Source organism: Varroa destructor, unplaced genomic scaffold (genome assembly GCF_002443255.2).
Source record: "Varroa destructor unplaced genomic scaffold, Vdes_3.0 BEIS01000003.1, whole genome shotgun sequence".
NCBI classification, from domain to species: Eukaryota; Metazoa; Arthropoda; class Arachnida; order Mesostigmata; family Varroidae; genus Varroa; species Varroa destructor.
Genome location: NW_019211456.1, coordinates 52,313,008 through 52,336,625, shown reverse-complemented (window position 1 = coordinate 52,336,625; position 23,618 = coordinate 52,313,008). Strand labels below are relative to the sequence as shown.

General features: G+C 39.2%; 1 protein-coding gene and 1 long non-coding RNA gene across 10 annotated transcripts in view; one reads left to right on the top strand and one right to left on the bottom strand.

Annotated features, from left to right (window-relative positions):
- LOC111248472 (solute carrier family 12 member 8) overlaps positions 1 to 23,618 on the top strand; it is a 47,015-nt gene that overhangs the window by 19,146 nt on the left and 4,251 nt on the right. For 7 of the 9 annotated variants that reach the window (XM_086982718.1, XM_086982717.1, XM_086982716.1 and 4 more), the window contains 13 exons: positions 3,929 to 4,434; positions 8,519 to 8,662; positions 9,947 to 10,138; positions 12,302 to 12,419; positions 14,095 to 14,208; positions 14,326 to 14,615; positions 15,701 to 16,018; positions 16,224 to 16,400; positions 18,784 to 18,906; positions 19,490 to 19,694; positions 22,428 to 22,513; positions 22,666 to 22,841; positions 23,197 to 23,307. In XM_086982718.1, coding sequence (XP_086838844.1) covers positions 4,252 to 4,434; positions 8,519 to 8,662; positions 9,947 to 10,138; positions 12,302 to 12,419; positions 14,095 to 14,208; positions 14,326 to 14,615; positions 15,701 to 16,018; positions 16,224 to 16,400; positions 18,784 to 18,906; positions 19,490 to 19,694; positions 22,428 to 22,513; positions 22,666 to 22,841; positions 23,197 to 23,307 — 2,237 coding nt within the window. In that variant the 5' untranslated portion in view covers positions 3,929 to 4,251. The remainder of the gene's footprint in view (positions 1 to 3,928; positions 4,435 to 8,518; positions 8,663 to 9,946; positions 10,139 to 12,301; positions 12,420 to 14,094; positions 14,209 to 14,325; positions 14,616 to 15,700; positions 16,019 to 16,223; positions 16,401 to 18,783; positions 18,907 to 19,489; positions 19,695 to 22,427; positions 22,514 to 22,665; positions 22,842 to 23,196; positions 23,308 to 23,618) is intronic. The other 2 variants (XM_086982721.1, XM_086982722.1) reach the window with 2 other exon arrangements.
- On the bottom strand, positions 16,901 to 19,496 carry LOC147757120 (uncharacterized). Its single transcript, XR_015323129.1, has 2 exons — positions 19,356 to 19,496; positions 16,901 to 18,928 (listed from the first exon to the last, which is right to left on the bottom strand). It is a non-coding gene; the product is annotated as an uncharacterized LOC147757120 (long non-coding RNA).

Genomic DNA, 23,618 nt, shown 5'->3' with positions numbered 1-23,618 from the left:
ACCCTTCCTTGGTCCAGTAAACTGTTTTTTGATACGAGAAAGTAAATCTAAATTAATATTTTGAGGGCTAAAAAGGATCAATAAAAGCTCCGGACTTTGTCAGCTAAAGATTTGCCCCTGCTTGAACTTGTTGTACCGTATTCGCCTATGTGCCAGTTATCCATAGGTCAAATCTCAGAACATTTGAAAGTAAGCAGATGCCTTCGAACAAATTATATTTAATAGTATTTCATTTTTTAGAAGAACACACAGACAGTGCTAAAGGCTCTATGTCATGTCCAGAGCCAAAGTGAGTTTGAAATCCTGTGAGACACGCGTGTAAAACCCCACCAACGTTACTTCAAAACCGACGACTGAGGTGATTCAACACGTGTATTCAGCATGGACTAAACTCTCGATGCTTTTTTTCCCCGATCGTATGATAAGTAAGATAATGTAGACCATCACTAAGTGATGCTTACACGTTTCATAAACTCATGCCGTTTTCGCCTATGAAAAATTTGCTTTTTTTTACTGTAATTAAAATGCCTTCTCATCTTTCCAAAATACTTTAGTAGAAACAATTTCTATTTAGTAAAAAACCGTGTACTGCGTCATGCACAGCCCTGAAGTTTCCTAGTCGTTTAGAGACTGCCTTTTAATGGGGCTAAAAATTTATTATATTCGTTAGAAAATGATTTCGGAAGGTTTGAACTCTCGCTACCTGTATATTTTACTTAACAGTTTAACTTAAAACTTGGAAAATTCCTTTTTATGAAATGCTTCGCATTCGTCTGCGGTGTTTACATTTTGTCTGAGAGATGTACAGCGTAGACAACGGTTGTTGAGGAGGTTTTGAGGGTAATGCGTAATACATGATAGAGTTAGCCAAAATGTTAACACTCTTAAGCTTTAGAACCTCATCACAACCACTGCTATATATTACGTTGTTTGAGACTCAGTCACCTTCAAAGCTCTCTACGCCAACATCCATTTAGTCACACCACTGCCATATATAGCCTACCTTTATCAGGTAATGCATTAGAGGCAATAATGAAACGTGCCCTAAATGAACTGGGTAATAGTATTACCAACCACTTTACCGTGTACATATTACCGCATTTACGCATAACGAGGTACCGGGAATTAAAAATAAATATATTTTTCAACAACATTTCTAATAAATTTTACCACTAGTAATATCAGTGCCTGCGATGCTATCTGAAAACGACGCATTGCTCTGAACTACGGAAACATGAAAAAGACATTAGACGGAAGCTCTTTCAGGCTCGACGTGTAGCTCAGGGCTTATCCTATCGTAACACGAATGTTCGTATACCTGCAACGCGACCTATAGTTCTACCGGTTTAATATAAGAGGCCAAAGTGTGTCTGTCATTTTTATAGATAAATAGCCGAGAACCCGGGTTATTGTCTAAATGGCAGAGGAAAACCGCGAAAAGCGAATAAATTACTTCAGTTAGCCGGACCAGTTTTTTCCAATAGTTATCTCCACTTAAAGTTAAATGAAAAACGTAATTACTCTGTAATAGGCCTGTTGCGTAAGCCTAAAAATAGCTTTTAAGTGCTAACCAAGAAATTCTACGTTTGATTTTCACTCGGCCCACGAAACGATGTATATATAGTCAGATTCACATACACACGCAACAAACAGCTAGAGTCTTTACTAATATATGGTATACGGGTGTAATATGGGAAGTTACAACGCAAAATAAATCAATTCCAATTTGAACAAAACTGTTAAAACTGACTTTTTTTTTTGTTTTTTATATAGATACCCTTTTGTGTATGTTGATTTCGTTTTCTTTGTGCAGAACGATAGGTGGAGCATTTTAGGATATGGTAGCTGAAATATGCTGTAAAATCGCTGAAGACACCAACTTGTCGCAGCTGTTAGGCTGCCATCATTTGGGACAGGATTGGCAAAGAAACATGGGTTATTGTGAGCAAAAGTTTGTGGGTTCACCTCGTCGATTTTATCACGAAGACCGAGTAGTCGTACGGATAAAGCGGGACCTGGATAAAGCCTGCGCGTATAGTACTAGATCTTGCCGTCCATCTGTCTATAATGTGAGCCACTCTATGGCTGATGTCGTTTTTCGGAGCTTCGGAAAAGTTTGTCTATGAGAAAGGATTGTCGAATCGATTAGCAGACAAAGCATCATAAAAGCACTTCGTTGCCTTTGCAATACTCGCCATGCAAAATATGCACGGGACGAAGTCCACAAATTACATTGTACTACACAACTAGTGAGAAATTTACTTAGTAAGGGATATAAGCTTCCTTTTGCGCGGAAAGCCATATTTTTGCTTATTCCTTTAGCGGGCCTTTGGGAAGGTGCGAATGACCGCTTACAAAACGGGCAGGAGCTGTAAAACAAGCGGAAGACGGCAAATGCGAGGATCTGGCAGGATGATGGGATTGACTGACTCCGATTCCTGACCGATCAAGGGAATTCGCTCGTTAAGTGACGATAACGATATGATTTAAAACACGTGGCAATGACGACAGTAAGGAAAACAGCAGACAGCCTGCTGGCTGAGAAAAGCACAAAACAGGCGCGGCGTGATCGATTATTGGCCACCTACTTAGCCAGCGACAAGTAACCAATACCAATAGCAACTCAATAGAATCCGTCAAGCGTTTCTCCACTAAATACCTCACTAGACTGCAAAGTTATAACGGTTATAATTTACTCTTACATTAGAATTTTAGAAAATGTAGTTTTAGGTAATTTCTTACTCTATAATAATAAAGCTTGCTTTGTTAGGGAAACCAACAAAAGTCCACAGATGCGAATAAAATATCATCGCTAAAACGTTAACAAGTAGACCTGTTTCTTCTTTGATAAAAAAAAAATTCGAATATATGGTTCAACCTTCTGATTCATCAGGGTACAACCTATATATATACAATCTATATAGCCTATGAGTTGCCATAAGACTACAATGACGAAAAGCGTAATAATTTTCAAATAAGTCGAACGCTACCTCAAATTATTGTGATGCTACTACGCCCATAAAGATACACGCACCGCTTCCTTAAAAAGTGAAACAAATGAAACTTATTGTAAAATTACCCCTGCTTACCCAATTCTTTCAACATAAATTAGCCCAAACGCACAACGACGCACTCAAAAACGCTAATGGAAAGTGGCCTGCGCCAGAAAGAGGACTAAAATTGGATAAAATTACTGTTTAATTTCGTTTTATTAAGGGCACATGCCCTTCTCACTGGAACTGTGGGCGAATACTAAATGAACAGGAGTAGCTATAAGCTCAGGAGTTTACACATATTTATACAATATAAAATGTAGCATATAGGTATAAACATAGCTCGGTAAAATACGTGTGATAATACGGCCAAAACCGTATGTCGAATTTTATTGGTAGCGATGAGTGGTTACCGTAAGTATCGCATAAAGCACCCTTCCCAGATTTATAGCATATGTCCATAAGGACACGTGAGAACTTGCTACTTCATCTTCCGCTTTAAAAATTCTTCTAAGCTGACGGCTAGGCCTTCGAATACCTGGATCTCTATTCTGTGGAAAAGTTAATCGAAGAATGTAAACGGCTCCAATACGATACGCCGTAATGTTGTGCTTGAAGATTCTCGGAGCCTATGTTACGGCCTACCTCATTGTATGTTAGTAGAAATATGGAAAACAATAAAACGCCGTGGATAAACACTTATCTCACTGTGTTAAAAACATTACAGCATAATTGAATGAAATTCAAAACGTTTGAATGTCACTATGCAGATTACTAGTATGGATTCGGGTGTCACCTTGCTCAACTCAGGCCTTATCTTTGTCACACTGTAGGTTTTCCACTTTGTGAAGGACAAATAATGAACGATTAAAAATATATATGGATTCGTTATGCTGTTCTTTCCTAATATAATTATTGTTTATTTGTTTTTCCAGATCGAGAGGTGGCGTTACAGTAGCTTAGTGGCACGCACGTGACAGATCAACACATCTTGAAGCTTAGACACGAAACATATTACGCCAATTAACTCTCCTTTATAAGCACATGGCGCAAAACTTGTACAGAAAGTTACATCTCTAAGAGGAAGTTTACTGAAGCAGCGAAAAATCTATACGAAGCGCACACGGGATGAGAATATACAAATTTAAACATCACGTCAAATATACCATCGTCACAAGCTAAAAAGCCGGCGATAAATAACTAATTACGTTCGGGCCTACAAACGTCCTTTTGTCCACTCTAGAATTGAGGCTTGAATATGGCGGGTGCATCAGGTATTTCCGAAGCGTCAGGATTGTGTGGAGCCGACGAAACAAGCTCTAAGGCGGGAGGATATCAGACCGTAGACAAAAGTGAATGTGTAGAAGAAAAGGCTCCAAGCCAACTTCCCCTACGACCGGACGATGCGTCCAGCCACAACGAACTCTTCAATGAAGATAATGTAAGTCTCTAAATTTAGCATTGAGTTGAAAAGCTTATTAACATCTAGATTAACAACTTCGTCAGATACAGGTCGGAATCGACACTTGAAGAACTGAGAACTTGAAGAAATGAGAGACACTTAAAGAACACTGGGATAAAAGAGAAAATTGTATTGTACTCTACGTTGCATTTATGCTAATTACTGCAATTATAAGCTTTTACCGCCTTTTACTTACCGCCTTACTTTAAGCCGTAACAACTTTATATAAAATGTTCAAATAATGCAATAATATTTTATAGTCAATTCTACAATTCTTCCATAACCAAAAACAACCAGAATGCCTAATATACCGATAGTAACCCTCCAATATAATTTTCTCTTAATTATAACCATTATTGTTACTTATATATATATATATATATATATATATATATAAAGTTTGCAACATATATACATAATCGTGCAAGTTTTGTAATAAGCAAAATGTGCTTCTTCAGCAAAAAGGGATGGTCGCCTGCCTCCCGCGTTTCGTCAAGGCGTTAACGCTATCTGTGAGCAGCTTGAAAAAGCAACACCACCCTGTGAGAGGTTGTCTCTAAACAAAGTAGAGAAATCAAAGTAGAAAGTGGACCAACCGAAGTAGGGGAATTGTTGCTAACTTTAGATAGCTCTGGAAAATGAGTTTGGCTTTGGATGCTGATGTCGTCGTTGTTTGCCCATAAGGATCAACAAAGAGCTTGTCAGTGACCATATGTTGGATAGGGTAGAGGACGCTAAACATATACAATCAAATAGTACAGTTCCATGGGCACACACGTCAGGAGACATAGATGACGACGCACTGTTGTTGGGCACAGCCTTTCTCTTAATAAAGAGTTGTTCTTTACTTGTAATTTAATTATCGGACGTGTTAGCGCTAAATCATCGTTAGTGTATTCAAATAGAGATTTTCTGCTGAAAAGATAAAGTACAGGTTTACCGAAACTTAGCCCAAAGTATGATAGATTCATAGATAGAGGTAGTGAATTGGCAAACTACCATCGGCTCCAAACCCGAAGCCGATGAACGAAAGGCAGCCGAATCTTTTCCAGCCAGACGATTCGTACACTATCGAACTTTACTTGAAGGATATTGAAACCCAAAAGGTTCTCTATCTAGCGGATACCCCCATCTTTCGATTCTCCCATACTGCTATGAAATACTACTGTTCTAAACAGAAGAAGACATTTTAAAAGGACGTGCAAAAGCTCTGCTTTATATCAATCATCTGGATGTTTGTTCGGGACAACTGTATCTGTTTAGCAAGACAATGAACGTGCTGCACGACCTTTCTTCTACAACATGGTCTAGTGTCAAAGGGCATGACAACGATGGCTATCAATTCGAATTCAACATACCTATATCAGGAAAATGTTGAATCAAGCACGAAATCTCATTTGAAGCTTCATAAAGACACCTCAGAAAGCATACTCTTATCCGACATCGGAAAAAGAAACTAGCGTATATGTCGACGACGCCTTTCATAACATTCGAGAGTCGGAATTATACAATATTTCATAAGCGATCAATGACAGGCCGTTGACGCGGACGATGTGAGACGTACGCGTTAAAAAAACTAGAAAGCAAAACCTGTGTAGCATCGAGTCAACGAGCGTCCCTAAGCTAACATGCGTTTACTCTGAGTAAAAACCAAGGTTTTTGGTCCCTTAACCTCGTCTTATAGCTTCCTGCTGTAGTCCTTTAGGCTTCGCTATTACGAAAGTTATCAGGTGAATGCACTCGATCTTGTCGCTATATGAAGCAACGTATGGACTTCTCTTCGGAGAAATTACATTGTCGGCATATGGCAGCATTTTGGTAATAATCGTTTTCGATCATGTCCGTGTTCGAACGTGCGACTTATGCACGACCGGCTGATGATAGCGCTTCAGCCACACTCGAGACTACTCTGCATAAAAGCCAGTGTTTCTAGAATAGATTTTCAAAAGCCTTGTGATTCCCTATTCATATGCACTGTGTCTTTTTTAGTCTACAGAAGCTCCACCTACCTTTAGAGCTCTTCCAGCAGTCACATAGGGTGTGATCTGAAATATGTGCGAAAAAACGGTAAGGTTCAGGCGCTGAAAAGTTCCTCTCAAGAATTTTTGGCAAAGTACGAGAAAGCGTTATAGCAGATTCAGTTAACGTCGTTCTTCAAGAAGAGTTGATAAAAGTCGCCGGTGTCCTTAGCCTTCAATTGGCAATACGTAAAGCTGTTATCTATCGCGAATGCAGACACAGGCGCTTTATTTAAAGATGATTAATAGTGAGCCACGCATGAACTGCATCTGTTGTTAATCCATGAATATTTTAAGGTATCAAAACATGTGTGAGCTCGACGTAAGGAAATTTAATACATAATTTCGCTAATTTCTAGAAAAATCTGTCCCATTTAGCGTCATAGCTAAAAAAAAAAGTTACTCCTGATCTGAGATGAGGTCTTCAAGTTCATCTCCACAAAATTCTGTCGAGCGTTCTGAAACTGGAATGCTTTCTGCAATGTATTTCCACATAAGATTTGGAAACGTGTTGTGTTTAACACATATTATTTATGGTGTTCGTATATGAGTATTTTCAGCTTTAGCATAGTTCCTGGCAGTCGACAAATTACAGTACCCTCAGAGTGACAATTTTAATAAACTTTTACAAAGTAAGATTCTTTTTTCTTTAACTTTTACAAATATTCTTGACCGCGTCGATGGGGTAATTTGTCTGAATTCCTGCTTATAATCACGAATGAAATTTCTGATTGTTTCGATTTAAAGCATATAACAAAACAAAAACAAGTGAATCTGCGACTAGCGGCTACGACGAAAAATATTGGTGGAGACGTGCGAATCAAAAGCAGGATTGCTGGCGCTGTTTACTTAGAGAGGTATAAAAAGGTCGTCGACGTTAGGTAGACTCTTTGTTAGGTGCTCGCTGCCTAAATTACGAAGACGCATCGGCTGTTGCCGGAATTTCCTTGTTCGATCCTATTAGTTATTGATGAAGTGCTTTGCCCTTCTGCCAGCGAACCTTTCCTGCCGCTAGAAGAAAAATTTCATAGATAATTTTGGCAGAAATAGCGACGAACAGCAGCCAGTATCTAAGCATTTAAACATTCAATGCACATTAGTTTTTCGCACGAAGGACTGAATAAAGAGATCGTGGGCATGCTACCTTTGCCTTCTTTGAACAGATTTTTATTTCAAGGTATCAATACAGTATTAACTAACTAATAGAAATGACCGAATATCAATAAGTACTCACTGACAACCTTAGTGAAGCAAGGGAATGACTTAAAGATGCTATCCGTAGCAGCTATAGTCGTTTATAGTGGTCCTATAAGCACAACTAATAAATGTCTCATCGTACTAGACAAGCTACATGCATATATGGAAAATTCTCATATTTGCGGCGAACATTCTCGCAGCGCCATTACCAACGCTCTACGTAAATCTGACTGGATCTGAGCGATGAATTTTAAAAATGCAACGAATCTTTAGTAAAAGATTGAAATTGAGTGAGCAAAAGTGCAGAGCAAAAAGAACTTTTACCGCACCTACCTCGCTGTGAATATCGAACGTTTATAAAAGCTCAATATCAATCAGCTGGCTTTATCTTTTACTAGAGGAAGATTTGGGCTGGATTTTACCTTGTGGTAAAAGACATATTAACGCTACGTTACTTTCAAGACTGAGGAGCAACGAAGTTGCCTATTCTTCAAGTTTTAATTTAATAAACGGGTACCAAAAAGACGTGCCAATAGTTAGTAGCACTCTTCTAACAGTAATTGAATACAGCTATCAGGGGGAATGTCATCGCATTTTTTTTGTTGTCCTGAAACACAGAACAAAAGCTGCGTTAAAGACTCATGTGCCTTCCTAGCTATATAGGTAGAGTTTTTCGTTGCCTTCTTCATTGTTGAGAAACGGTACTTGGTGCTATACTTTTAACGAAGCAACGTTGTTTGCTTAGATAACTGATTATCTGGGTCCTAGCTCATCCTAAAGGCCACAGACCTGCCAGTCATTCTTATTTTTTAAATCTTCTCATGTTTAATCAATTGTCCTTCTTTTAGGGTGAACGAACGGATCATGCATGGTGGTTAACCCAACTTTTGCTATCTCAGCCCGTTTTTTTCGGCACCTGGGACGGTGTATTCACAACCTGTCTTATCCATTTGGTCGGAGCTATTGTCTTCCTTCGGGCCGGATGGATCGTTGTAAGTATTATACAATTCAAGAAGATACATGCTTACGAACATACCGCTATGACTTATATTAACACATAATTCAAGTAAACCAATTCTATCATAGTATTATTTTTTGTTATCAAGTTTTTTTTTACTGATTTATAGACAAAAAAAAACAATATTTGTTTACCAATACATAGCTATGCCAGACACGAAAAGCTAGACTTTTTCTGATTTGGTTGGATAGTCTTACGGCACAATTATCCCTAAGTTTGGCCTTTATCGATAGGAATACTCGGATCGGGTGCGATTGCAACACACCTAATGAATCTCTGGATCTCACTGCCGAAGAGCATGTACAAAAACAGATATCTATGAACTGGGCACCGCAGCAGCTGGCTTCCTTCTTTACTAGAAGCCTTAATCCAACGGCATAATCTATAATAAAATTTAGCGCCTGATATATTGATCAAACGTATACAATGATGACATTTGTTGGCGATCTCTAAAAGCGTTCGTTTTATGCAGTTAAAGTACAATTGAGGATAGAGGAAATACAAACGATAGTATCGGTCAACGCGTTATATATGATCTACGTAACATGTTACAAATGGCACAAGTATTGATATATATGATTGTGGCTAGATGCGTATTGCAAGGCCTGAGTCCAAGTACAATAGATTGTTTGTAATAGCTCGAAAAATGGGTTCCGCTGTGCTGGCTCCTTAAACCTGCAGGTGTTATACATAAACTTGAATATCGCTAATTTCTTTTGTCATTTATTTGCTTTTCACAAGTACCTATATATAAAAAACATAGCTGGAATGGTAGAGATAAACCCAGTCAATTGAAATGATTGATTTACCTACATTTTGACCCTGCGGTAGGACCTAGGTAAATTACCGACTTGCGTTGCCCTATCTAGATAGTCATTCACTAAAATTCGATCAAATATTAAATATATTTGAATAAATATCTAGAATAATATTGTTGGAATTTGAATGAGAAACGCGTCGGTCAAAAGCCATGGTATCGGGCAAATTTTCAGTGGCCCACCTTTATTTTTGTCGTTATTGTACACCTATAACTAATAGTTTCCGGCGGTTTCTGATACTAACGTTCTGATCATGGTGAAGTAGTTTCTCGGAGCTGACTTAGTTATTTTGTAAGTCATTGTAAAGCGATTTTACAGTTAGGAGAGTATGCAGTAAGGCCAAAAATAGATTTGGATAATCTACGGAAGAGCGACGACATAAAAAATGTCTGCTATACTCCGGTGTTACGATTAGCGTATTTACACTACGTTGTTTTCAGGGTAACGCGGGCATCCAATTATCTCTTCTAATTGTAGCACTTACGGCTTTGGTTTGCGGAATCGCCTTACTGGCTGCTGTGGGCGTCACCCAAAGGTGTCATATAGACACTGGGGGGATACATGATATCCTCAGTCATATTCTTGGTGCTAGGCTTGGAGGCGCCGTCTCTTTAGTCTATTGTTTTGGACAGGTACGTGTACAAGATATCGAATACGATATGCTTAGAAATCTAAAAAATTCGATCGGCCGCCGGGTGTATCTCAATCTCATGGTAATAGCAACAATGAGAAAATCATAGGCATCCACGGTGCATTGAATATTATTATGCTTAAAATATGTTAAAATATGAAAAGTAGCATGATTATGACATAGTTATCAAATTTATTGGCAAGCCAGAAGGTTTACGACTCAAGCATTAATTCACCTTTGTTTTTGATGACTGAATGAGGAGTTGCCCCACTCGGGTCAAAAAAGAGCTTTCAAAATACGGCGACGCAGGATGGTTATACAGCTGGTCACGACTCATTCTACTCTGCATATGTCTCCTCCACGTGTCCATTAAGGGGGGTGCAAATTTAGTGTAAACAAAGAGAATAAACAAAGGCACTCAATTACGGTCTATTCTACAAAATTTTCGCACGCAAAACTCGAAACGTCCGTTCGCCTAAATTTTCACTAGAAGAATGCGCAAATTTGCAATTTGGAAAAGTTGGCCCCACCTATTACGAAGGCAATTGTTACGATTTAAGCAGACTTTGCTTAAATATCAGGTCCACTTATTTTTAACCCTAAGCCTAGAAATTATTCGATCGGATCGTTTAGCGAGCTCGCTCCAAAAAAATTTAAGCCATTTTTTTGCTTCCTCAATGGCATATTGGCCGTTGTTAGCGACGAGCCTTACCCATCTTTCAAGCAGCTTTTCAATCCACTTATTCTATAGTGACTCACTAAAGATGTGTGAGACAGACCGTTGTCATGGTTGAACGTAACTTCGTTTCTATTCGCTATAGGCGGACGCGTTTCTTGGATGATTAGTCTTAAACGATCACCTCGTTCACAATACTTAATCAACCTGTTCCGGCTGGATTTATTGTAAATTTTTCATTTTTCATTTCTTGTCGGCATCTTTGCAAGAGAAGAGCTGTTCTCGTTTTAGAAAATCAGCAAACATGATTCATCATCTCCTAGTCTACCAGCTTACGATGAATCCAGACGTCTGCCCAATTAACGTTGTGGTGGCTTGCTAGACGTCATTTAACAGTTGATGTGGAGCCTGATTTCTGTCTGTAGAGTCTAATCGACCACAATGGGAACTTCGGCTTTCTCATAGAAAGAGAATCGACGTGGTCCTTTCTCTGACGCTCAAGCTACCGCTTTAAAGACAGGCAAACCACTTCCTGCCGCCAGTTATAGTACTAGATCCGTGAACGCTCCAGACTTCCTTCCAAATTTGGATCGCATTTAATCTTGTTTGGAAAAAAAATCAAAATTAATTTTAAATATGTTTTCCATGTCTCCGTCTTTGGAAGCTTATATAAGTTAACTTATATGCGCGGTCGAATTGGGCACGGCGCCAAAAGAGAGCCAAACACATCCTTGCGAATGTAATAAACAGCCGCTTTTCTTCCCTCATCGAGCTTTTTGTAGGAGCCACATTTGTACCACTCAGAACCCACGATAGATTTAGAGGACGACTAAATAGATATGGACTACTTAGCAGAATTTCTTTAGCAATATAGATATCTATGCATACACTAAGCACGGAGACTTAGTGTATGCATGCTGAAACGCAAACGATTGCACGCGTGACGACGATCATGAATTGCATTCTGTAACGTCCTTTACAGTCTAGCTTTAGCGAGACAAATGAACAGCTATATCTATATTCTAAGCTTATATGTTGATGATCTGGTGCTTTATTGATGACGAGCTTTTTTGCGAAATATTACGAATTAAATACTTTACCCTTTTGACCGTGTCTAGCATAGATAAGTGAGTACATAGATATAGCGTAAACCGGAAAATCTGAGAATGTTATGGGATTTAAAAGTGTGCAGCTCTTAGAATGCTGTCAAATCATTGGTCTCAGGTGCAATGAGACATGTGAAATGGGCTTTAGCGTCACCAAAAGCCAATGCACCATAACAATAAACAAAATCGTTCATAGATGGGTAGAAATTTCAGACATCAAGTAACCTATAGTTCATTGCAATATGTCTAAAGAGATCTGAAAAGCACGCGCTGATAAACTGTGCATAGTATTGTATTTTGAAAAGTCCCAAGTGTTAATATACGAAATGCCTATCTTCTGTATTATATTTTTGCGCACACTATAACCGTTGTTGGTTCACAGGCGGTAAGTTGCGCCCTACACCTGATGGCGTTCGCTGAATCAATGTGTGGTCTTCTCAAGTTCGACGATAGTTACATTGAAAAAGCTATAGCCGTTGTGGCGCTGATGTTTTTGCTTGGTGAGTACATTTAAGAGCTATGATATTTGTTGGATTTGGTTTCAATACGTGCTATATTTATCAGGATCTGAAGAATTCCACATCGATACTTATTTAAGAATAGTAGTGTACGCAGCAACGAGACTGGAAAATGGCACGATCTAAAATGGCATAATATACGAGCCGTCCCCAAAGCTAAGGTGCGTGTGTGCCTGCGCGCAAAAAGGTCACAGTAGGTTTTCTTATTTATAGATTTATGTCTTTTTTTTTTTTAAAAAAGACCTGTACTTACTTTGTTGACCACGTGACCTTTGAAAGCTATCAGCCTGTTTCAAATCGTATTGATGACAAACTCGAATTAAGCATAGCTGTTCTAGATATATTTGATGAGTGACAGCCTACCAAAATAAGGGCATCAGGGTCGATTTTCTATTTGGTACAGTAGTTGGTCCTAATCGCCGTTTGGCTTGCCCAGTCTACTCGTATTATTTAGAAGTATCAGCCTAGAATACTGCAGTCAAATCTAGGTAATATATGCATAACAAGCTTTGATGCTGTGCTATTACCTACGTCCCGTTGCCGACCATATTTTTTCCTTATAATAGTATCTTAGGTCATAGGATCGCGATAATAGCAATACGACCTAAAGTAAGTGAATTACCGCGCCACCATCAGCCGCAATATTGTCTATTGAAATTGTACGGCGATCTCTATACGCACGATTTCCAAAGTTCTGTCAGTCGCTATCTTTTTGTGTTCAATGCTTTCAACTCACCAGCTAAGATCACATACAAATCTGTTCCCAACGAAGTAATTATAGAAGTTCAGAGGTTTGAAGCAAGGCCCAAACATACCGGGCTCAGAAGCTACAGGCAAATAGCCCCACAGCACTTGACGACTACCTTAGTAGCAACGACACTTGATCTTCGTAGTACATTACCCGTCAACCTACTTAAAATATAAAATTAGAAAAACCAATGTAACAAAAACTTAGGGTTACGATAATCGAGATTTTGTAGGTGAGAGTCCCACAGCGTTCAAGGGATCTTGGCTATTATATTTTTTTATTCAATCATACCTAACGCGCAATGAGCCACAATGTATGCGTATAGTTAGATTGGTCTTTTGCGTCGATCTCGTAGTAAATAAGTAGATCACGCTAAGCATTTGTTGGTCAGTGCGCTGAGTTCCCACAAAACGCGCTGAGTTCTTTTTATAGAGATCGAACATGTTTATTGTATTGTTCTCGCAGTAATAGTGGCAGTTAGGTTTATTCTGCTTTTTGTTTTTGTTTAATTTTTCTGGAGGCCCGGGTGATGCCTCCAGAAGCTGGTACAAGGCCGCCAGGTTAGATTTCTATTGTGAATATTGCATAATTAGGTGACCTAGCGATTATTTGGCATAGAGTTGATTACGAGGATGTCACACTTCCCTTTGATAGCTGAATACGTACATAATATTTTTGGCCTCCAGATTCACTATGGATTAATTGCCTTACTGAAATGGGTTTTCTATTTTGCATTCTACCTGGCTAAATCGTAGATTCATTGCGATTACTGCGTATCGAAGTACTCGGTTGATAAACTATGCAACGAGTTCCTTTCGCCATAGCAGTTATTTAGTATATAACTATACAAAACTATATTTCGTACATAGTGCAGGCCATGCTAACAGATCAGTGACTCGCCGATTGCAGGTATTAATCTAGCTGGAGTCAAATGGGTTGTCCGGATTCAGTTTGTCCTGCTCGTTGTCCTACTAGCCGCTCTGTCGGACTTCGGAGTGGGCGTGTTCATCAAGAAAGACATGGGTGAGTGGACCGAGCACGAGTTAACACTAAAATGAATCGAAGCTAAATCAGTCCAATAGAAACACCGTAAATATATAGGCAAAATGTGGATAAAGAAAATAATTTTTTCTTCTGCAGAAAGCGGAGTAACAGGTTTGAATGTGACAACATTTACGGAAAATTGGCACTCATCGTATATGCCCAAACAAAACTGGTTCACTATCCTCGGTGTGTTCTTTCCGGCCATGACGGGAGTCTGCGCTGGGATTAATATGAGCTCTGATCTACTCCAGCCAGCCAAAAATATTCCAACAGGAACTTTTTCTGCTATCGGGATTTCGGTGCTAATCTACATTGCTTTTATTCTGGGCTTGGGGGCAACAAGCGAACGATGGGCGCTCCAGCAAAACTACATGATCGCTGAAAAGGTATTAGCCATTGTTTAATCTCAGATCGCCTGTCGTATGCGATGGTACCGTAGATCAGAGTGCATGTTGTACAGATAATTTTTTGGTCCTAATGTTACTGCTTAGGCGATATTTAGATAGTCTTCTTGTTCACGGTAGAATCGAACGTTCGCATTCGGTGCGGCCCTACGTAAAGCGTATGGTGAAAATATATTTTGTGGCCTAAATATAGCAAACACATTGTGGTCATAGCAGTGTCGTTCAACGCAATGCCCTACCAATTCATAAGATAATAATGATTTGACTAAATACGAACGTCTAAATAAAGTTTGAAGATGTACGCACTGCCTGCTTGACTGTAGTTATAGCTGATGGGCTAAGTTCTTACCCAGCTCCAACTTTGAGATCTTGAGTAAAATACTTAACTAAGATTCTTATAGATCATTACCCATTCTAACAGTGGATTCGTGGCATATTGGTCCTGATCGTCCCACACGTATCGCAATGTCTCCGTTCCCTCTCCACGCAATGAAGCTGGTCTCAGCTTGTAGTACTAATTAAGAATGCTTCCGAGACGATTTTATACACTGCCCGTAAAGTGTACCTCAATAAATAATCGTAAACTTATGATATTTTTAGGCAGGGATTTCTTAAAGGAATAAAATATCCTAATGCTAACTAGCACTCGTAGTCACTTTTGAACAAACAGGCTAAGTACAAAAGTACCAATTTGGATTACTTGTTACTATTTACTCGTGTTATAAAAGACAATATGCTATCACAAAGAAGTTGAAGTGTTTTCCTTATAAGGTCTCTGTTATTTAATTAAAAAAAAGCATTCTCAACGCGAGCTGAAAGGCTGTGATAGGTTCTCACCTTATAAATGTATGCTCCTCGGACATCGGAAGACTTCGCATGGTGTTATATTGTAAATTTTCTAGTGGATTGTATAACTTTCGACCCCTATGGAGCTGCATGACTTCCCTAATATCTTGCAGCTTTGCATGTACTTACGAATACCACTGAAACAAACTAGGTTTGTATTATAAATATGGACAGTAGAAATGGTGCGTTGTTTGTCGCTCCTTTTTTTGTTTGTCCTCCAGGTATCGGCGATCGGAGTGATCCTCTTGTGTGGCTTATACATTTCATCGATGTCATCAAGTCTTGGTTCGCTGTACGCTACCCCACGCATTCTGCAGAGGATGGCTATTGATGGTGTCCTCCCTGGATCTCACTATCTGGCCGAAGGGGTTAGTCTGTATCCGCTGTTTATACAACCTGGTACTTGGCACAGCTTCATGCTAGCCTATTTTAATTCAGTAAATTCGGTGGAAAATAAAGGTCACCTACAATACTTAACAAACTGCCAGCAGCACGTATACAACGTAAGAGGCCCTGCAGAAAAATCAGTATGTGCATTGGTAAATAAACACTTCTATTTCGTTGTTTCACTGGGCTTTCATGTCAGTAGTTTGGATTACGCTTATATTTTAAGTTAGTGACCATAGTTTGTTAATAGGGTATTTATTGAAGGACGAACTTCTGAAGGACTCGTTTTAAGCCCCGCTGTCGATCGCTTTATGTATATACTTAATATATATTTAACCGTATCGATGACACGAACAGAAAGGTCCGAACAAGGTTCCGGCATGCGCAATGCTGCTTTTCTCTCTCGTAACATTGGGATTGGTCCTTGCTGGTGATATCAATGGGCTGGCTCCAATTGTCACCATTCCATTCCTTATGACCTACGCTTCGGTTGAGTACGCCTACTTTAATATGGCCGTCACCTACCGTATCCAGGTAAGTGCCGAACATATAATATGCAGTTTTAACGAAACAATGAAAAGTGTGTAATTCTAAGAAAAAGAGAAGTCTAAAGATGTAGTTAACTGTTAAAAGTCTCCAGAGCTATGTTCATAAAATAACCGTCACATATAATAAATGTATACTTACTTAAATAGGAAATAACCTCTAATTCTAAGCGTAAACCTAACGTAGAAATTAAGTTAACGAACTCCGGTAGACAAATCGAATGATCAAAGTAATGACAAGTGAATTGTTTGATACACGTAACGCTAGCCATAAGCCCATTGAAACTTGCCCAGGTTTATAAAACAAAAAACTTATATCCTCTACATTTACTATCGATCCAACGGCTGAAACATCCTGGTCGTTCAGAATGATCTCGAACTGAAAAAAGGCTTACTCTATGACAGGTTCTGCTCCAGTGAGCATCTCTATTGGCCGATCAAAGGGAAGAAATGAGGCTATGTAATCTATCGTCGACGATACCGTACATGGCACAGAAAATAGTTTTTATTATAACGGTATTGATCTGTTTTCTAAAACGTACATTGGTTCTCATGCAGGCTGGGTTTGCTGCCGTAGAAAAAGAGTCTCCACGGTTTCACAGCGTCTATTGAGCGACAATATTTATACTGAAGATCATGTCACTGTAGTTTTTCGCCATGGCGTACCCATGTATTAATGGAAAACTCAAAAAATCCACTAATAACACTTTCTAAGTAACATATAATTACTCGTTAGAGCGATGTAACGAATTTTGAGCCAAATTTCTGTTATATATGAATATATTTATTTTGAAGGTGAAATGCCTACAAGCTCTATTTACTACGCACTCAATATGCTATGTTCTTGTTTTAGGATTAACCCTCATATAAAAACGAGGCTCTTTAACTACTAAGTTTAATAACAGTTTAACGTCTCTGTAAAAACTAAATTATTGTAATAACATGAAATCATAATTATCACAAATCAACAAAAGGCACCAGATTAGGTCCAGTGTATCATCATGTCCCACTTAAACTTTCATCATGTTTTGTTAGTATATTTTTTCATTTGCGAAGCACAATACATGAGCATGCAACAGTAGTGCTCGTGCCGCACGTATGGTTAACGGAGTGCGTGCCACTGGAAACGGCCACCGCAGCTTGTCGCGTAGTGCCCAACTTTGCAGTGGACATTATTAATATTCTTTTCTTGCCCTCACAGTGAGGTGTTAGAAAACAATCTATACATAGTCGAGCTTTGCTATGGTGCACCATATAATCCTTAATGGACGAGGTGGTATAATTGTATGTCCTCCCGTCGTTCTCAGTCAGCTAATATCACGGTAGTGTATCACAATAGTATCATACTGATAATAAGAAACTAGCATACGCCCTGTGCTAAATGATCTCTGTGTTATATATGGAGGTAGGGGGTAGAAGAATTACCGATAGTTTGTTTTTGACAGGTTAGTCCACCCTTCCGTAGTGCTCAGTATGTACCATACCGTGCAAACATGCATTGATATTATCCATCTATGCACAAATAAATATAACTCTTTTCGTTAACCATTTCGTACGGAATATAGTCTCCTTTTTACCCAATAGCGCCTAACCTAACCTAACCTAACCTAACCTAACCTAACTTCGCAAATGTGTCTTATGTAGCGTTTCGTTCTGTTTGACCATCTTCAAACACATTCCTACTTTCACGATTTTTTATTAGCGTTTGCGCAGTGTTCACAAGTAGAACTGTAATGCACAGCTGAGGCGAAATTACGTGCAGACTGTGACATAAATAATTTATTGAAGATGAAAATATTTGTCGTACTATAAGTTCACGGTGCCTCCTAAGATCATAGCTGTTAGAAGTACATAAGTGGCCGCAGAATACTCACTCAAACTAAGCGATATATACGGACGTCGGCCTGTTCGTATTTAAATAGTACAAATGGGGATCAAGTCATTGTGACTATAAGCAGGACGGCAGAAAAAATCTCATAACGAAAGCCCATTAATAATAATAGAGCTTATTTAGTATTCTAATCGACATGGAAGCTCGTTTACATGCAATCCAAAACCATGTCCTGCATCTTGCACGTCAAGGCACATTCTAACTTACCTGGTGTAATGGAAGTTACAGATGGCTTCCATTGTAAGAAGCGCCCCGTAACATTATTAACAACAGTATTTATCAGTAAAATATTTTCAGGTGACTCGCATCGGTGACCATTAGGTCGGACAACGCGAAGAAACTTTAAGGGCATAAAATATAACCCAAGCTTAAAAATATAAGCAAATACAAAGGTATTCTCAAGCAGAAATGATCCTCGATTTGACAACTGCAAATGGATAGCTGTTGTATCTATTATATTTCCAATGTCTTTTGTCCACAGAAGGAACGTCGGGAGAAACTTGATCAGCGACCAACGGTGCCCTCGAATCGCCAATATGCAGCAGAAGTAGCGACGCCTACGGCTGGAAGCCCTATTCATCACTACGAGCCGCCTGGTGGTGAAGTACGTGATGACTTTTAACGATCTGTACATGAAGTATTAAGAACATAAGATGTCGAAATACATTAACGCAATTCCTCTGTTAACGCAATTAGCCTACCGTATAAAATCGAGAGGTGCTATGTAAAAAACAAATTTAGCCCTTCTTTAAAATGAACATTACCATCAAATGTGTCATCGTTACGTTTCGAATATAAATTTTTGTGGCTATTGCGTTCCTTATGGAAATGGATTGGCTGAATCAGTTTATGTAGGAGACTTCTTCTATAAATAAGATTTTTTACACGTTTTGGCAATTCGAGACTGTTGCAGCCATTGGAATATGTTTTATGTATATGAAAAACGCCATTAGAGCAAAGCCTATTTCAAAGGCTAAGTATGGGGCTCAGCCTAGACGTGGTCCTGCCGCGACCACTACTTCTCCTTATACTTCACTACAAACTAAGTATTACCTCTGGTTGTACGACATCCTGATCTCTCTTAGATCATTTACAGCCTGACTTCTATAACCATATAAATAAAATAGGAAGTTGGGTTGCTATATCGCTGGCGAGGCTGATGTTTAAAATCCAAGTCTTTACTATAGGCAAGCGTGAGGGGCGCTGATACAGCCAGTATCGGAAGTGGGGCGGGCGATCTTGAGCGGCTGTTTCCTGAACGAGTTACGGTCGTACGAACGAAATCGCGAGCGTCGTCGTCTTCGACCTCTTCGCCAATTACATCGCCTGGACACTCCTCGCTACGATCCGTCAATGACGAGGCGTCTGCTCTTATCACACACGAAACTAAAGGTAAGCGCCCGGGTAGAAAAAGCTGGACGCTTAATTTTTTGCCAATAAATTATACAATATATACATAGTCATGTCTGTGATCTTAAAGACGGTTCTAAAATGTTGATTATTGTTCGGGGATAGATTTGGTACGGCAAAAGTAGTTGATGACCAAAGGTCATACAGGAAGCTTCATGTATTTTCATAAGCTTTTATTGAAGTTTTTTCAAGTCCGTTAGAACACAAATTGTGCATTGGCTTACAACGCTTGGATTGTTTGGTTTTTATTTTTTTCCTTTATTACCGATTACAACCGACTGGGATTAATTGGTTTAACATGTGCCCGGATCCATTTAGCAGTAGGTATCATAGTTTCAAGGAAATACATATTCTGGAGCCATACCAATTTATTGTTATATGTGAATTTGCAAATCAAAATTTAATAAAGTAGCTCGGAGACCTATGGTGGTATGCGCGTACTTCAACTGGCTGCTGTGTAAAGTCTTCATGCTATCCTCGTGATGGCGTAGACATGCTGCACTGATACAATTTGCAAGAGCCATGGGGATCTGGGTTCGAATACAGGCGTGGATATAGCTTCGTGGCGGGACGTTAATCGTCTTAGGGTACGTAAATACTCGAAACACTTAGGGCTTCCATGCCGCTGGAAGCAGGTCTGCAGAGCACGAGTCATGCACACCTACGCCGAATTATAGTTGAATCGAAACACTCCAGCGTTCATTCACTCGGGCATACGAGTTCGGTCGTTTCATCGACGAACGATTTCAACCTTCACCATGTAGGCATCGGTAGAGTGGTAATAAGTACTCGGTTACAGTGATTGTATATGATACGTAACATGCAATTCTTGTTGTGAGCAAAGTGTGTGTGTATAATACGTATAAAGAATCTGTCGTTTCGTGCCTTATGTATATAGGTGTATTGAGCCACAAATCTCATCACGTGAAATCGGTACTGAGAAATGTCAGCTTTTATTAAACAATTATAATACAGAACGTTCACACTTTTTAGTTGTGTGCTTCTTTAAAGAAATCAAAAACATTCCACAGATCCTCCATTGATCCTTAGAATGAAAGTTCTGGGCTTAGTGGGGAACAGATCTTCCTTGAATGCAGACTATCAACTACGCTTTAGACTGCAAGCAGAATCTATCTTTGCCGCCCGTAAACGAAGAGGTGCAGAATTTAGAGAATGGATAAAAAAAAAAACGTAAGTAAGTAAACTTTCGTTCATTTTGCTGATACGACAACCCAAATTTAGAGCTGTGCTTTGGGTGTCTGAGCCTTTTGTCCATTATTCATTCTCGGCTTAACGTAGGGAGTTTTGAGAATGCACGGAGCAGAATGCATATTTCCTCTGGTAGCCGGACCGTCCCTTAGGGTGGGATTCGCTGACCGTACTATGATATAAAAATCAATTTCTAACACCACGAATAGGACAGGGTGTTATGCTAGCGAATATGTTTCATCATATGATGGCACATGCATTGAATGGCATATGTCTCCGTTTGACCTAGAGATTTTTAGGCGACTAGCTTTGAGCCTTCTGACTCGACGTTGTATACAAATTCGCGATTTTACAAGATAGAGCGTTTTAAAAATCTTTTCCGACTGTACAATTTTTAATACAAGCATAGTATTCTAGTAAGGCATTTCAGGTGACTTTTTTCATCTAACGTATTGTAATAACGTACGTAAGATGAAAGGTAAACGCATAAATTTTACAGGTAACTGTAACAATTCTTAGAATGTTAGTGGAGAGCACCGCTGGGTTGCGTTGTAGTTAGAAACAGATTGGGTTGCTTAGACCTTAAATAAATGTTTCATTTCATAACCAACGGACGTGTCTTTTAACGTCCCGAGCATATCCTGTATGCTTCAGTCTAAAACTGTATATACTAAGCATTGGCTTTTTTGATTCTATAGCTCTGAAGCGACGTATGGGAAAATTTTAAATATGGTATGATTGTCACGTACGATAAGCAATGGTTTTTTTTCTAAAGAAAAATACTTCTTTTAGAAGATATGCTCGCGGAAAGAGGATTCGTAAACGGTCTTTTAACTCAAATGATAATTTAAACGAAACACAACTTTGAAACGGTGTGGCTCGAAAGTTATACAACTGAAAAACTTCCAGGCGCTCGTCGCGTTGCCAGCCAACTTACCGTTGAGTGTACCCTATAGATGACTTGTTATGAAGCTGACTGCATATAGCGATGAAGGCAATTTTTACTTCAACAATGCCCCTCTCTTTTTCTCTATCAAAGCCGTTTTAACATCCTCCTCGTAGTCATCATTTTCTCGTACAGTGAATAAGTCCACTACGTTGGAAGGTAAATAGGTGATATTTAAGTAAGCCTTTATGATATCGAGATCGATAGCATATCCGGTATAATCTTGCTTTGTCTACAGTGGCAAAATTCGAATATATGTGAAAATACGGCGACCATTGTGTTAAGCTAGTCGCTATAATGGGATCTTCTGGTAGTTTGATAGTGAGATCCTTAGCACCGGAACGAACGAATAGTCCTTAGGTACATTGAAGGGAGTATTAAGAACCGAAGGCAAGTCGGACACGAGTGGACGTCGTTGGCAAACGATATTGGCGCCTCTATAACAACACATCTATGCGTACAAATGCCATAGGTTAGTATGTTTAACGGTTAAGGTAGATCAATCACACACTGGAATCGCTGCTCCTGGTGATAACGAAAATCATTTGTTTTGCTTATAGTGGCCCGAACTCCGCTGTCTGAAGTAGCGAAGAAGCCGGACACGTGGTATTTTCGTATGTTCAACAAATGGATTGCGTTGCTTGGAGTAAGTACAATGGTCTTTTACAAGGAAGGTCTGCGAATTCTTGGAGCCTGTTTAGAAATCACCGTTACGGCACCAAATTTTACTATCTTGTAGTATAACACCGTTATCTTTAGAACTACAAACTTAAGAATTATGTCTCACTGGCATTACAGGTCATCCTCAAAGTTACTATTATGTTTCTTGTTGAGTGGCGGTATTCAGCCATCAGCTTGGTGGCCGTTGCTTTACTGGCTATCTACATCGGAAAAAACAAGCCTTTAAGTCACCCTGGTATCTCTGAATGGAGTCTTCACATTGCCACCAAAAACTCGCTGCTCAAATGTCTCGGGTATAGCAAAATATTTTCTGTTTGTTCAAATAACTTCCTTTCTCTACTTATACAGGTTGTCGGCAGAACCTGAAGCAGCAATCTCTGGCAAGATTCTAGATTTCATAAGTATAGAAAACTAGCTGAAGCCTAATGGCGGCGAACTTGTAAGTTCCTGTCGACACGTATGCGATCTCATATCCATTGTGTTGACATTGAAAGAACTTGCGTCGCAGCTTAAGATATATAGCTTAACGCATCCACAAGATGGAATTAATCCAGTTCAGTATCACGCTTATGCGATTTATTTCTTGCAAAGAATTTTTAGCGTCTCATATGTTTTTATTAATGATGATCTCTATTATTAATTTCGTAGTAAGAAGATTTCATCTTCGGAACAGATTGTGGTGTCTTCGCCGCATCCTGGTGGCTTGTTTACTTCTTCGCAACTTAATTATGACGGAAACGATTACGCTAGCCGTAAAAGGTAAAGTTACGCACAATTAGCTAAGTATACTTGCGTACCTAATGTAATCTTTGGCTGGGTGAGATGTTTGAAGTGACCTTACAGGCTGAGCTATGTGCGCTTAGCTGCCCTTTGTTACCATATTAAAGGTATCAGCTATTGTTCCACATCATACAAAGTTATTCACGGGCACAGGTGTAGTTGTAGTGTTGTAGAATGTTGTATCAGCTTTCCATGGACGCCATGTTGAAGCGTCTAATAAACACTGGGGCTTAAAAATCTTTAAACAGAGTGCGGGAAAAAGGACTAAGCTATAAACATTGTGTCTGCTT